General features: G+C 42.5%; 1 protein-coding gene across 1 annotated transcript in view; it reads left to right on the top strand.

Annotated features, from left to right (window-relative positions):
• The window catches only part of ARHGAP21 (Rho GTPase activating protein 21), a 166,344-nt gene that overhangs the window by 118,222 nt on the left and 31,744 nt on the right, over positions 1 to 16,378 (top strand). Inside the window, exon 8 of the mRNA XM_045283521.1 lies at positions 3,798 to 5,700. Within this exon, the coding sequence (XP_045139456.1) occupies positions 3,798 to 5,700 (1,903 nt within the window). The remainder of the gene's footprint in view (positions 1 to 3,797; positions 5,701 to 16,378) is intronic.

A 16,378-nucleotide genomic window follows, 5' to 3' on the forward strand; every position in this document is an offset into this window, starting at 1 on the left:
ACGTTTGTTGTTGGCCATCACAACAATCCACCTACTCCTTCTTCTTCTCAGAGTAGCAAGTGCTGTCTTGCAGAGTCGCACTGGGGAAGCTCACCTTATGCATCCTGTAGCCCTGACCTCTTCCCTTCAGATTGCCTTTGTTTACCAAACTCAAATAACCTTGAAAGGGAAGACCGCGTGTGTCCCCGCACATGCAAAGCAGCCTTTTTGACATGGTGTAAATTAAGAGTGCAGAATTTTTCTGGGAGGGTTAAAGGTGGAAACAGCTCCACCATCAGAAATATAAATAGCTAGATGGGTGTGTCAGAAAATAGTAGCTTCACACTTGAATGTTTTTCTCTCGTAAAGGTTTCCAGGGTTTATAGCAATACTTTCTGACCTCCCCTCTTCCTTTGGCCCTTTTGGTAAGATTCAGGTGTGTCAATGATGGCATATGGTTATGGTCTTGCAAAACTGATCTCTGCCACTCAGTGTAGGTCCGGAGCACTTCCATCACTTGATTGTTTCTTTCTAATGCTTCTGTGAACTGCTGGATGATCAGTATTTTGGTTGATTGTCAGTATAGACAGATAATCAGTATCTGTTTGTTGCATTTCCACAAAATTAAAAAATGTCTCTTAACTTTTCGAACTGCCCTGTACTACTGAGTAGTAGAGATCAGTGCCTGTCTTTACATTTATTTCTCAAATCCTGGAGGGAAGTCCTGTAATTTCATGTTATCCTAAATAACCAGCACAGACACCCCCTCTAGTGTTTCTCTAGTTAGTGGCGTGTTTTCAGCTTCTCTTTACATTTTGTGTCTGGTCTTCAGCAGTATGTTCTAAGATAGCTAGACTCTGAGTGCATAACAATTACATTCATTCCAGATGACACTTACTGCAACAGCACATGTGTCCCAACATGTAACCGAAAGGCATTTTAATACTTGATCATTCCCTAAACATGTGGAGAAAACTGACCACCAGTGAGCAGAGTAAGCTAAAAAAAAAGGTGTTTCTACTGAACAGTAGAAAAAGCAGTGAACTGTACTCTGGCTAAACCATGCTGTCATTTACTGGATTCTGACTCATCACGCCCTTATATACGTAGTTTCCTACTCTAAATCTCTATGGGAGCAGACAGCTTCATTTCCAACCTCAGACCTGTGTGTGTGTGGGGGGGGTTTGAACCACTGACTTTGCATTTAATAGTCCAACAGCACTACCAGAGCCTCTTTACCCAGAAGTTAGGACTCATTAATGGAGATGATTTAGTATTTACAATGGCTATGTAAGAAGATTAAGGATGTCTGTATATATATTTAAAGTATTATTCAAGTATTCATTACTTCTAGTTTATATGTGATTTCACATACATATATAATTACAGAGACCAATATACAAACAGGATCTTCAAAAAGTTCATGGAAAATGGAATTGAGAGATGGGTTTTTTCCATCAACTTTTTGAAGCGTGTGTGTGTGTGTGTGTGTGTGTGTGTGTGTGTGTGTACGTGCGTGTGTGATACAGTAGAGGCTTTGAGAAATGTAGAAACCTGCCACCTGATTTCTTACATTAATCAAAAGAATCCCCCACCCCCCACAGAATAAACTTGCACAAAGCATGCTGTGGGAAGCACTTACTGTAACATTTGGTTCACTTCTCCAGACAATTTTCATGTTACACATAATTATTGGTCTGGATATAATCAGCATGACAAAGATACACTTGTGATGTTAATCCACATAACCAAAATGTACACGTTGGTTGACTATTCCATGCCTTAAGAATATTTTGACCTGCATATGCATTCTTAGCTTCATTCGTCTCCCTGAGTTGTTTGTCCATATGTGCAAGTCCATATTTCCTATGATATTGGTTGTAAGTTAGCAAGAATTGCTTTAGAAGTAATCTTTTATATCTATTCAGCAGTTATTCTCATAAGCTAATAAAACCATACAAAAGGTACCTTATCGGAAGCTCCTGGTTTTTTTGGAGTGAAACCTGTTTAATAAAGCAATCTTTCTTCTTGCCGAATCATAAGTGTACAGGCAGCTGCAGTCAGCTGACAGCTTGTGGTTATGCTCTGATTTACAGGGGGGGAGGAGGTTGTACGATTTTAAATGCATGATAGAGCGTGCGTTTCGTCAGCTGGAAGCCGACATGGGAGACACTCAGGAGACCTGAGAGGCATCAGTGCTGCTCTGGCGGAAGGAGAGCTTGGTAGCACGTTACCAGACAGCCGTGCATTTGGAAGGAAATAGCTGTTAGAGATGCACGTCACCAAGTGCATTTTGCTCTCAAGAGCGGTAGACAAATGAAGTGAGAAGTCGAGAAAATCTTGAGGGAAAGATGCTCAGAAGGATGCCGAAGTGATTCTTCATGCATCACTGCCCTTCGCCTCTCTTGGTACCTTCCAGAGAAACCAGTGTAGTGTGCTGTTAGCGTGCTGTTTCCAGCACCAGTATGCCATGATTCTGTGTTTGTATCAGTAAGCAGCTTCTACTGTGTTTTCCTATTTTCTGCTAGCTACAGTTTACAAAGGATGCCACAGCACTGGTAAGAAGCGCACAGGAGCCATTGCCTTGCCTCTTTAAGCCCTGTTTTGTAGAAATTTGCAATATGGCAACGTATTAAAAACCCTCAGTTTGCTTAGAGCGATCCCTTCATGATGTTAACCTTACTAATTTGCAGAATGTGTTTGTGTTTGATATATGGTTTCCTTTCACCTTTTCCTGTTTGGTTTCCTCTGCTCGCTGTTTTAAAGCCTCATATTTCTTGGCATCAGCATTTTTCAAAGTATCTTGCACACTTGCTTTGCCTTGTACCATGCTGTTCAGTTTGTGGCTGCACTGGAGCTTTGCAAGCTGTCTCATGCAAAGACCGGACGAGGGGGGAGTCTTGAATTAAAGCTGGTTTTGATTCGGGGAGGGTATGTAACATGACACCACACCCAACTGCCTCACCTCTGTTGCATTGATTAGCTCCGTATTGTGGCGTCTCCATTTAAATTCAGTTTTTTGTTACAATTTTTCAAAGTCCGGCTAGATAATTTCAGAAATAGCTGATGCCTGCATGCATGCCTGTTAGCAATTGAGAAATGTTTCCTTATCATAGCTAAGGGAGATCGAATAAATTAAAGCAATGTAATTTGCATTAGCTTACTATGAAAAAATATAAGTTGCACACAAAAAGCTGTAGTCCTTGTTTTTTATCTTATCTATGCTTAATTGCGTATGTATGTCTGTTCTTCTCTTACTTGAAATATGAAATATTAAGCATGCCTGTTGAATTGCTTCATTCATCAAAATGGATTGTTTTTAGGGGCTCAGTAGTATTTGAGAAGACACCGTCCAATAAATTATAGTTCACCTATGATGGTTGTAGGGCTTACAGTCAAAATGTGTTTGACTGAGATGTTTGATCTTCTCGCCTTCTCTGGGATATATTAGGCAGCCATTTAACCCGTCGACTGCTGAAGAGCCCCTTGTTATCTCATAAAGCTTGAATGGAGAGAATTTTAGAAGCAGCATGGCGCTACCTAATCGTTTGGGAACAATTCTGACAGGTCTTAGGTCTTTTGAGAAACCAGACAGTTTTAATTTACATTGACTGCAGAGTTTACCGTGTTTGCTTTCTGGGAGACTAGCTCTTTTCCAAAACGGTGGCACTACCTTTGTGTTGTGCTTGCATGCACACTGTCATTCACTTCCTTCAGGAACAAGGGAGGGCGTTGGAAAGTCAAACAGGACTGTTGTGGACATTTGTCTTTTCTTTTGCAGAATCTTAAAGTAACATCTTCTTTCCCTTCCCACACAGGCTTATTCTCAAGATGCCTACCTGAAAGGCAACGTAGCCTTCAGTGGCAATGCCCGCAATATTCCTGAGCCTCCACCCATCTGCTACACCTGGTTAACACCAGCCTCTCCAGCCATGGCACAACCCGTTGAAATATCCCCTCCAGACTCTTCGTTGAACAAACAGCAAACCAGTACCCCAGTACTGACGCAACCCGGCCGGGCCTATAGAATGGAAATACCAGTGCCTCCATCCCCCACAGAGGTTGCCAAGTCGAACACAGCGGTGTGTGTTTGCAATGAGAGTGTGAGGACCGTCCTTGTGCCTTCTGAGAAGGTTGTAGATGTGTTATCCACTAGAAACAACCACACTGCCCCTTCACATAGAACTGAAGAAGTGAGGTATGGCATCAATGAACACACCTCTTTAAAGCCACTGTCCCGAACTACATCACCATCATCATCATCCTCAGTTCCCGCCGCTCACCTGATCCTTCCCACCGCAGGCTCTAGGTCACTGGAGCCTTCCGGAATTTTACTGAAATCTGGAAATTACAGTGGGCACTCAGAAGGCATCTCAGGCAATAGACCTCAACTGGCGGAGGTTCCTCCTGTGCCCGTTAACCACTACTCTCCAAATTCCCATCAGCACATAGACTGGAAAAACTATAAAACCTACAAAGAGTATATTGACAACAGGCGATTGCACATTGGTTGTCGGACCATTCAAGAGAGATTAGACAGTCTGAGAGCTGCCTCCCAGAGCACGGCAGATTATAACCAGGTGGTCCCCCATCGCATGGCTCTGCAGGTACGACGGAGGAGCACCTCTCACGACCGAGGGCCCCAGCCTGTTCAGGTCCGGCAGCGCAGTGTGTCCCAGGAGAGACTGGAGGATGCTGTGCTGATGAAGTGCTGTCCTCGAAGCGCATCTCAAGGCGCACTGACGTCGCCACCTGTTAGCTTTAGTACCCATAGGACTCGTTCGTGGGACTATATTGACGGACAGGGTGAAGCTGGGGAGAACGTCCATTCTGGAAGTCAAACCCCTGATTCCAATGGAGAGCGAAAACAGACCTACAAATGGAGTGGGTTTACCGAACAGGATGACAGACGGGGCATTTGTGAAAGACCCCGGCAACAAGAAATCCATAAATCCTTCCGAGGTTCAAGTTTCACCGTGGCTCCCAGTATGGTTCATTCCGACAGCCGGCGCATAGGTGGCCGGGGAATGGGCTCCGCATCTCAGTTAAAAAAAATCCCACCGGATCTCAAAGCACTGCAGTCCAGCAGAAATTTCCAAACTTCTTGTGGAATGCCACTGCCCCGAGGTGTTGCACAAGACAAGTCGCCTCTTGTGAAAGTTCGGAGCAATTCTCTGAAAGCACCTTCCTCTTTTGTCCCCAAACCATCATTCAGCTCCAACTCGTTTGTTTCTATCAAAGACCAAAGACCGGTAAATCACCTGCATCAAAACAGTCTATTAAATCAGCAGACCTTGTTAAGGACGGAAAGCACCCCAGATCACCCAGTGGAGACGGCGAAGCCCCCCTCCCTGTCTGGGGCCTCAGCTAAGCTGCTCCCTCTGACAAGTGAAACCTCTGGCTCTTCAGATTTTGAATTATCTGTCGTGCGAAGGAACCAAGATTTAAATTTACCAGAGGCTGAAATCCCGCAGTCGAGTGTTTTAGATAATAAAGAAACTGTTGTCCTAAGGGAAAAACCTCCATCTGGTCGCCAAACACCACAGCCCTTAAGACATCAGTCGTACATCTTGGCAGTCAATGACCAAGACACCGGGTCGGACACCACCTGCTGGCTGCCCAACGACGCCCGCCGAGAGGTGCACATCAAACGGATGGAGGAACGGAAGGCCTCAGCCAGCAGCCCACCCAGCGACTCCTTGGCTTCCATCCCATTCATAGGTGAGCGCCTTTGTGTCCGTGCTGTTCACCACGGGCGCCTGTTTAAGGAGTCTTCTCAGAAAAGGATGGCGTGTGCAGTCACGTGTCACTTTGACACCCACAATGTGTTCAGTGAAATACAGCGGTCGATTTGGATGTTGTGTGAACACTGTATTTCTCGGGGGCTTCAGAAAGTTCACAGGCAAATGGAGTTAAAAGATAACGGGGGATTTTTTTTTTTCACACAAGCTATTTGAAGCCTCATAGATACAGTAAGTCCCTGGATTACTATTGGGTTCCATTCCTACATCTGTCTTTAATTCGAATTTAAGCCGGAGCATGCAGGTATGTATGGTTGGTATCTACTGTCAGATAGTCAAATGTTTCGTATATTGTATATTGTGTGCCTTCCCATACCTGAAAAAACGTTAAAGAAGCACTTCCAGATACACTGTAGAACATCTTTAACACAATACTATTGTCATATCCATAATAGTGTTTTGATGTGTGTTTCAAAGCAGTGCCTGGTTTTGAGTCTGTTGACATAAATTTATGCCAAACGACATTGTCTACAGTTGCTGATTCACCGGAATCAGAAATCAAGTGGAGCAAGTTTGGATAACTGTCTGTCACTTACACAGTGCCCTCTGCTTCCTAAAGCTTGTTTCTTTGTGAATTTAACCTGGGCTTAAAGAAAAGACATCTTCCAATGTCTTAGAATAAATCTCTGAATCAATATGGAAGTTACTTGATTTCTGATAGTACCCCCCACATGGTCTGTTCCCACACAGCCCAAGTGCATGCTCTACACAGTGGGGCATTTTTAAAATGCGAATCGCCTTACCATCACTATTCTAATCGGAACTCTCTGTTCAGTTCCCATCTCACCCTGTCGTGGCCTGCCATGGTCCATATCCCCCCGGGCTCCCTCCGCTCCCATCTTCAGTCATCATTTTCCTTGTGCTGCCCCTCCTTCAGCCACACTGCCTCCTTGCTTTCCCGGAAGAACAAGCTAGTACACTCCTCACTGGCCTGTTCCTGTCCCCAAAACACATTCCACAGATATTTTCACAAGGTTGCCTCCCTGCCTCCATATCGGTCTTTGCTCAAATGTCACTGCCTCAGAGCAGCCTGTCCAGACTGACCCATCTAAAAGGGGCAGCCCCCCACACCACACATACGCACCCCAACAGTCTCTAGTCCCGCCTGCCGCTTTGCTTCGTTCGTTGTTCCTACTTGTCATCTCTTGAATATTTTGTTATTGCTTCTCTGCGGAGCTATAACCTATAACCTAACATGTGAGAGCCAGGAGCTTAGATCTCTGGTTCACTTTATGGCCTTCATGCCCAGAACACCGGCTGGCATATACAAAGAAGACATGCAATAAACGTTTGTTGCAACGGGAATGCATAACCTTTGAGGGGGCGGCTAAATGTTTGGTTTCCAAAAGGAAATTCAACAAACATGTTTTCCTCATAATTACCCTGCAGCTTTGAGACACACTCTTTTAGGTAGACCATGATATACATTCTTAGTATTATCCTCATGTTGTTGATGAGAAATTTAAAGAATGTTGTCCTTCACGGCTATAGAGTTGGTCAGCGGTGACCCCTTGCTCAATGGGATCAAAGTGTTGTGATCCATCGAGAGATGACATGATTTTCAGAATGTCACAAGGAAGTAAATGGCAGGCACCGTGACTAAGTGTCAGAGACAGGGAGTCTAGGTCTCCAGAGGCACCATGTACGTTGGACACATTGTGAAGAGTGCCCTGGAGTTGTGCCATGCGCCAGCCTTGCTCTGATACCAAGACCTCTGCTCTTCTTTTCCTGTGGTACCCCGTAACTTGATGGAAAGGCTCCAACATACTTTGAATAATGTAATCTGCCTGTACTTTTGAATAATATGAAACTTATGTTATTAAGTTATTGGAATTGTCTGTTGAGACTCTTTCAAAATCATTTGTTTTTTAAGTTCCATGTAGTGCTTATCTGTTTTATATATCTTATCTATATATATAATATGTTCAAGTTGTGAACATCGTGGGGAATCCTAAATTGTACTCTAGCTCATCTGTACTCATAAGGCCAGAGAATTAGAGAATGTTCACTATAAAAAGAATCTCGTACGTCACCCAGATATTTTAAAGAAAATAACTGAGAACAAATGATTCCTATATGACTATTATATACAGTCCTACAATCCGTAACTGTAGATGTGTGAGATCCTATCAGAATAATAGCATAACATTTGCTTCCTATTTAACTATATAATTGGATTACACTGGCGTAATCTTAAAATGTACTGGTTTTATATGTTAATGTTTCTTACTAGTTAATAGGAAGTACAGAATTAAGCCACTGAGTCAGTTACAGCTTTTAAAAGAGAAGGCTTTGGTTAAAATATAAAATAAAAGTTTATATAATACTGTATGTAATGATTTAGAAAATTATTAGAATAACCATTTTACTTGTTTTTTAAGAAAAGTGCTCGCTGATTAGTTCTGATCAGACTCTTAAGTTCTTATCAGAATTTCCTTCGTAGCTTTTGTTTTGTGAAGCATGGCTTTTAAAAAGTTACCCACCATAGAAATATCTTCAGAGTCCCAGAGCCCTAGTAGTGCAGTGGATTAAGCACTGACCTGCTAATGACAAGGTTGCTAGTTCGAGCCCACCAGCTGCTCTATAGGAGCAAAACGAGAACCCCTGTAGAGCAGTTCCTTTCTCCCCCATAGGCTCCTCTGAGGTGGCAGTGAGCTCGGTTTTTTGGTGGGTTTTGGTTTTTTGGTTTTTTTCGTTATTTCACTAGAGCCCTGCCACGTATCATTTGACTACTATGGAATATCATAGAGCCAGCACTAAGGAAGTATGATGTAATAAGGAGTTGAGGTACTCACACAGTTTTTAAGCGTGTTACTGTGTTGTCCCTGGAAGTCATAGACGTTGCTGAGCCCTGAGGGAGGACAGCACCGTGCTGCCCAAGATTGACAGCTTTCCATGGCTTCTGTTTTAAAAAGAAGAAGAATGTCTTGGGCATCATACTTGAGGAAAAGAAGCTAGCATTTATATGGTTTTTCAAGCATAGCACTCAAAGTATACTTTGTTTACTCTGGCTTTCCTGTAAAAAGCTTTCAGTTCTTTAACGGAAAAGCTTTTACCATAACCCTTTGGTCTAAAAGATGCTCTGGAGATGTTAAAAATATAAACACCTGATCAATAAAAGAACTTTAAGTATTTCATTAAGCATAATCCTTAAGTTCCAAAAAGTAGTATTGAAATCCTACTTTTGGCAAGCTTTCCATTTTTATCTGACCTATAGATGTATCTCTGTTCACTTAGTTGTTTAAAACGCATACTTTTGAGAGCACAACAGCTTTGTAATGGAGTAAAGAGGTGATTTGCAAGATTTCCCTAGGTTTTGACCAAGATGTCCAATTCTTTTAGGTCACAAGTATTATTAAGGGAGGGGGAAGAAGAGAAATGCTGAGCTTATTAAATAGTTAGACAAGTTTTCCTTGTCCTTCCCCAAGACTTCCACTTCTTAGAATCACCAATGTAATACTAAATATTGTGGGGTTTCTGCCCAGGATTGAATATTATTTTTCCCCCAAGTATTTGAATATGAGGCCTTATTTAGAGCAGTGATTCACAACCTTCCCAATGCCCTGACCCTTTAATGCAGTCCCTCATGTTGTGGTGACCCCCCAACCATAAAATTAGTTTCATGGCTACTTCCTAACTGTAACTTTGCTACTGTGATGAATCGGCGGCCCCTGTGAAAGGGTCGCTCGACTCCCAAAGGGGTTGCAACCCACAGGTTGAGAACCATCTATTTTGAGTGTCTCGTGGATTTAATATATCATTAACACCTTGAAAAATGTTGATCTATAATTAATGGAATATTTATTTAAAAGAACAAAATTAAGGTTTATTTTTATATCAACACATGCAAACATTTTATGCTATGTGATTATAATAATTAGTTTTATTGTTTTAAAGTTGTATAGGCCAATGCAAAATGCAACAATTAAGTTCCTTAGCGTTATTCCCCAAGTCTGTTAATTTTCTGGTGGCACTGTGGATGAGGTGTTGGACAGCTAACTGTAAGATTGGCAATTCAAGCCTACCAGCCGTTTCGTTAGAGAACAATGAGGGAGGCTATCTGTTACTGCTAAGATTTACAGACTTGGAAGTACTGCCTGTGTTAGCAGTCCAGGTAGACTAGAGAAGCAAATCCAGTGAGACTCGTGTGTAAGAAAGAGCTTTATATATAAAAGAGCAATTGTATACTGAGAAAACATCCAAACCCAGTTCAGATCAAGTCCCTAAGTCCGATATTAGACCATATGTCCAATACCAGTCTATAAATTCCTCTTTAGACTCACAGACACATGCAATGACGATGAATGCAGGAAGATCACAGGCCAGTGGGTAGAAAGTCTTGTTTATCCAGTGGTGGAAGCATCTCAGCGCTGACGTGGGTCTCCAAGTGGTTCCTCCAGCTCCAGGGCTCTGGTTCTATCAGCGTAGCTCCATGTGTTTTGTCAACAGGAATGTGTAGCAGAGAGTGTTTCTGGCATCCATTGAGCTATTTTATCTCCTTGGCGCCTCCAAATGAGGTCATCAAACTGCGACCTGATTGACAGGCTAAACTCTACACCTTCATTCTTAATAGTCGCGAGTTGACATCAGAGTACAGAACTACCACACTGCCTAAGGTCGCTATTTGCCAGAATTGGCTCAAGGCTATGGTTTGGAAACACCACTGACACGTCTTATAGGAAGAAAATATTCCTACATTTATGGATACATTTAATACCTAAAATTTCTCCCAAGTCACAAAGATTTAGAAAAATGAAGACCATAAGCCATTTTATTTGCTTTTAAATTAGGAATAGTGGTTACCAAGAGTATTTTACTTATTCTCTCACATAATAATGTTTATAAAATTTAAGTATTGTAAACCTTTTAAATTGAGGAACAAACACAAAACATAAGATGACCGACTGCTCATAAGTGATGTGGCATTATGTAGCAGGCCTGTGGGAAGGCTGAATAAATAAGTGCCAAAGACCTGCCAGCTCACACCCAGGCAGGGGTCTCAGAAGACGGACCTCCTGATCTGCTTCCAGAAGCTCACAGCCTTGAAAACGCTGTGGGACGATTCTGTTATGGTGGGGCGGGGCGCATGAGCCAGGACCAACCAATGACTCCTAACAACAGCAACAGCTGATTCCCCAAACTTGGCTTTCTGCACGATTTACAGTAAGGTGCTCTCACGACGCTTACTGAACTATGACCATCTTACCCTCCACAGTTACCTCGAATTTATCTTTCCTTCCTTTGGACATATTTCTAATTTTCCTTCTAATTCTTCTCCCCTCACGTTTGGCCAGTAGATTGTATGCTTAGATAATTTTAGAGCTCCCATAATGTAAAACTGAAATACACCGGCCGTTCAGACATTCGATAGCGTGTGAGATAAAGCCAGATCGCGGTGTCTATGCGGATTCTTGGAACGAGTGAGGAGAGTGTGACTCTCACCTTTGGAAGCTATATTTACTCTGATGCCAAGAATGAGATCGTACAATGATGTAAGGAGTGTCCTAGCCCCTCTTTTAACTAACACAGTTTCTAAGTCTTTCTGCCAAGCAAATAATCTATTTATAAAGAGGGTAATTATGCTCTGATTTATCACCTTGTCCTGTTTCTCATACATCAGTTCCTTCTAAAACTATAACTCCATTGGTACTTCAACTTAGAGTTTGTTTATATTAGAGATTTTGCTTCCAATCTTTGAGTAATGATCTGCGGTTACTTTTAATATAATAAGAAATAAAAACGAGTGTGGTACTTTACAACCTGCCCAGTATTTTATGTCCCAGTCCTTGTTTATAACCAATGCGGAATTGAGCCCACTGATAAGGAATGGGAGGTAGTTTGCATCAGGTCCGTCAGCCAGTAACTGACAGCTGGCTCTGACTCAAACTGAAAAATGTGAATAACATTTCATTTGTGGGTTTTTATTCTTTGAAGTCATAGCCTGAAAAAAAACCCTTACTTCAGTGTTCACCCCTTGTAAGCTCAGAAGCCCCGAAGTGACGGTGGCACCTACTGGCTTAATTTACATGCCCTGCTTTGTTGCTAAAACTGTTCACTAACGAGTCATTTAGATGCTGCTCTGTCTTCATTTTGGCAACAGCAGTAGCTTTTCCCTCAAATATTCATGGGCATCAAATTCACCTGTGGTACAACTTGTAAGGCACCCTGTTTATTTATTTAGGGAATTGGTTAAAAAAAGTAGATCCAGACTGATAAGCCCCCTAAGTTTATAAAAAGTTAGGACTGTTCTATTTTTACTCACATTAAACAGGTAGTTCTACCATTTTAGCGAATCTATCATTGTAGACCTCTTGGGCTAAAATGGAGCCTTCTGATAACGCAGTTCAAGTTCCTGGTTCTGTAGGTACTGAATCATCTAACACTACCCTGAATGTAAATGGTTTTCACGCAGTCAACCAAGACAGGACCCAGCCTCTTGACACCCTGTTCAATTCTCCTTTCGTTTACAGTTTTTATGTATAATGGAATTTACAGTTACAACTTTGACGGATAGTTTGTGACATTAGTGCCCTGATATTTAGGCAATTCTCTTTAAAGAGATAATGAATTTCTTGAAATTCACACTTCCATTATTTGTCAGCGGGCACACTGGGTCATTTCTCAAATACTACGCAGGCGAGTGCACACACACGTACACACACCATACCTTAAAACTTGACTTCGTTTTTCTGATCTGTGGGCCTGCAAACATTCAGCCAAGTCATGATATAAACGGAAACCGGTGGCAAATCACAAAGTCATGCTTCCATTGCCCTTTTTAAACGGAGAGCCCTTATTGGTCGCCTGATGCTGTCAAAAAACTACCGCTCGTGGGTGCCTTTAACGAACAGAACATGATTTTCCCAGTTTCCCGGCTGCCTGTTCCAAGAGAACGCAGAGCATTCTCCCCGTTGGGTCTGATGGAAGGCCTTTGTCGTCCTTTCAGCCTCTGTGAGCCTGACCTTCTTGGGCTCTATCAGATGCACCTTAGTCCCCAAATGTCATCTTTGCTTTTCAACTCTTTTTAAAAGAGTTCTTTTGCAGCAGATTTACCCGACATGTTTGAAGTCTTAACAGCTACTCCACGGCTGCTGATTGTGGAGATGAAATGCCTTAAATGGTTCCGATGTGAGTTAAGAGGAGGTCATGGTTGTGTCCTAGCAGAGGCCAATAAGAAGCAAAATATGTCAAGGAACTGACGTAAGTTTGCAACAATCTGTGCTCTACAAGCCTAATTTCTCTCAGTTGTGCGAAACTGTCCAGGGATCATTGTGGAACATAAACTACATTGGGTGCATGCTTCTTTCTGGTGCCAAGATGTCCACTGCTAGAGCAAGACCTCCTAAGCAAGGTCACTTACAGGCAGCCTTGTTTGGTGTTGCTCTTTCATTCTGGGTCCAGGGTGGGAGGAGGAGGAGTGCCTGCATGTATGTCAGAGCGAGCTAGCAATACCTGTCATTTCTTTTGTATTAGTCAGAATTCCTTGGGTTGTTTATGAGAGAAAGTTCTTTCAAAGTCACCTGGGCCACAAAGGAATGTCAGGTGGCAGTGATGATGTTGTACGGTTGACCGGGTTCCATGCAGGGCTGGATCCAACTTCTGGAGTAAGATCTGTAGGGTTGTGTCTCTTCTCCGTTTTGCTTTCTTTGTTTTCAGGTGAGTTTTCTCCACGTGGTGGGGAAGATAGGCGATGGCAGCTCACGGTTTGGTTTACTGATTTATACAATTCCTGTTCTAAAGGAAGGGAAGAGGGCGGCCATAATTTTTTTTCTTCAGTGTCTATACGTTCAGTCAGGAGCCTTGGAACTTAGTGGGTTGCAAGTGGGTCTACTAACTGAAAGGTCCACTGTTCAGACTCACCAGCTGTCCGAGAGAGAAAGAGGAAACTTCCTGTTCCTGTAAATTGGAAACCCCAAGGAGCAGTTCTGCTCTGTGCTCTCGGGTCACTATGCTGCGAGTTTGTTTGTTTGTTTGTTTGTATAGGTTGAATCAGGTGGAGATACTCTAATTATACATTTTATAGTCTTATAAAATGTTGTAAATATAATAGGCCCCAAGTGAGTCATCCTCTAACCCCTTTCTTGGCCAAATCACTATGAACTCAGACAGAACCGTGGTAGATCAGGCCTGGATCACGGGCCCTTCCACATGCATAGGAGGTGACTGGAGGAAGGTGAGGCTTCCAGGTGGCAATTCCGTAACCCTCTGATGAAGAAGGTAGGTTGCTCAGCCACAGAGAGTCCTCTTCCACAAGAGGAGGACAAACGGGTGAACATTATGAGGAGGAAAGTCTTGCCTGTTTCATAAATGAAAAACAACATTGTCCTCATGTTTGTTTGTGTTTATTTGAGTATTTCATTAGAAGACACGTTTTGCAAGGTCTTTTTTCCCCAGGTTTTCATTAAGCTTTTGTCTTTCCTCTCTGAGTTGTCTTTTCATGTGCTTCATCCATTTTCCGCTGCAAACGTAATGGTTCCTATTTACAACTGCTACTTATTTTTTAGGGCTGCCATTCTTTTTCCATTGCCTATTTGAAAAATGGCTTTATAGCAACTATACATTACAGTTGCACAGTATGCCTGCCAAATTTTCTCAATTTGTGAAAATTTTTAGATATTCTTTTAAACAATCAATAAAGAACAGCAACAACAGTAAAAGCTTCTTCTTCAACTGTGAGTGGTCAGCACAAATGTGATATTATAATAGTCCCAGGTAAAAATGCAAATGGAATTAAGGATTGTACATCCTCTGCGGAATTAGGGAGTACATATTATCTCTGAGAAACTAGTTTCCAAAAGTAAAACAAAAGTTTGGGACATGATGAACCCTGTGATGAACACACTGGATTTTTAAAGCTGTTTTATTACCATATAATTAAGTCTATTAAAAAGAATTATACACTCACCACCACAATCAATTCTATAACCTTTTCTTTATTCTTGTACTCATTACTGTAAGCTCCCCATGTCCCCACAATCCCCTCTGTGAGCTCACTGGATTTTAATGCACGAACATCTTACTTGCCTTCCTTCCATCTCTTTATGACCAAATGCCAAGGAGCTTTCAGTGCACAGAGTGCGTGAAAGCTGGGTCTTAGCTATGCGTGCTGCTCTAACAGAAATACAGCACTGGAGGGTTCTCATAAACAGAAAATGACTCTCACAGTCGAGGAAGCTCAACTCAATGATAACAAGTCATTGCCATCAACCTGATTCCAACCCACACGGGCCTTATAGCAGAATAGAACCAACTCTGGTAGGTTTCTGAGGCTGTAAATCTTTTTTTTTTCTTTCCATATTTATTGTTAGATTTATATCATACCTTTATTGCTAGATTAATACTCTGTTTTTTATTCATGTTACGAGTTTTCCTTTTTTGTTGTTTATTTAAATAAATCATTTTATTGGGGCCTCTTACAGCTCTTATAACAATCCAAACATCGATTGTGTCAAGCACATTTGTACATATGTCACCATCATCATGTCCATGTTTCCTTTCTATTTGAGCCCTTGGTATCAGCTCCTCTCTTTTCCCCTCACTCTCCACCCTCCCAACCTTGTGAACCCTTGATAATTTATAAAGTACTTTTATTTGGTGTAATATTTTATTGGGGGCTCTTACATCTCTTATCACAATTCACACATTCCTCCCAATGTGTCAAGCACATTTGCCGTCGTCATCATTTTCAAAGCATTCTCTGATATCAGCTCCTCCTTTCTTCACCCCTTTCCCTGCCCACCCTCTCTCATGAACCCTTGATAAGTTATAGATTTTTTCCATATCTTACTCGTCCTAAGTCACCCCTCACCCACTTTGCCATTATTTGTCCCCCTGGGAGGGGTTCTAGATTGATCCTTGTGCCTGCTGCCTCCCTTCACCCACGTTTCCGTTGTTCATCCCCCTGGGAGGCGGGAGGGTTATATACCAATCCCATTATCCCCCCACCTTCCCCTACCTTCATGATATAGCTACTCCCATTATTGATCCTAAGAGCGCTTCTCTGTACTAGTGTACATGCTCTGTACAGTAAGGTAGAACTGGGGTCATGATAGTGGTGGGGACAAAGCATTAAAGAACTGGAGGAATGTTGTATGTTTCGTTAGTGCTATACTGCACCGTGGCTGACTGGTCCCTTCCTTGTGACCTTTCTGTGAGGGGATGTCCAATTGTCTACAGATGGGCTTTGGGCCTCCCTTCGGACCCCCTTCATTCACATCAAAATGGTTGTTTGTTTTGGGTCTTCTGGTGACTGAGGCTGTAAATCTTCACCGCAGTGGAACGTCTCTTCTGCGATTAGTAGCCCAACATGTCACCCACTCTTAGGGTGCCAGCTCAATGGAAGGCTTTGTTGCTCTGCGGGCTCTGGAGGAAGGTCCTCTGTCTCCTCAATTCCTGCTCTTGGTTCTTTGAAGATCAGCAGTGGCACCTGTTTTATTCCATCATCTTTTGCTTGCCTGTGCAATCGCTCTTTACATCATAAAGGAAAGTGACCTGAGACACCACCCTCCCAGCCTACGGTCCTGCAAACCCACCACAAAACCGTCCCGAGTAGGGTTCTAAGCATTGGCATAGAGATTAGCATTGACAACACATTTTTT

The sequence above is a fragment of the Echinops telfairi genome, unplaced genomic scaffold, assembly GCF_000313985.2.
Source record: "Echinops telfairi isolate 266 unplaced genomic scaffold, ASM31398v2 ScPeMD7_7461;HRSCAF=8499, whole genome shotgun sequence".
Taxonomy (NCBI): domain Eukaryota; kingdom Metazoa; phylum Chordata; class Mammalia; order Afrosoricida; family Tenrecidae; genus Echinops; species Echinops telfairi.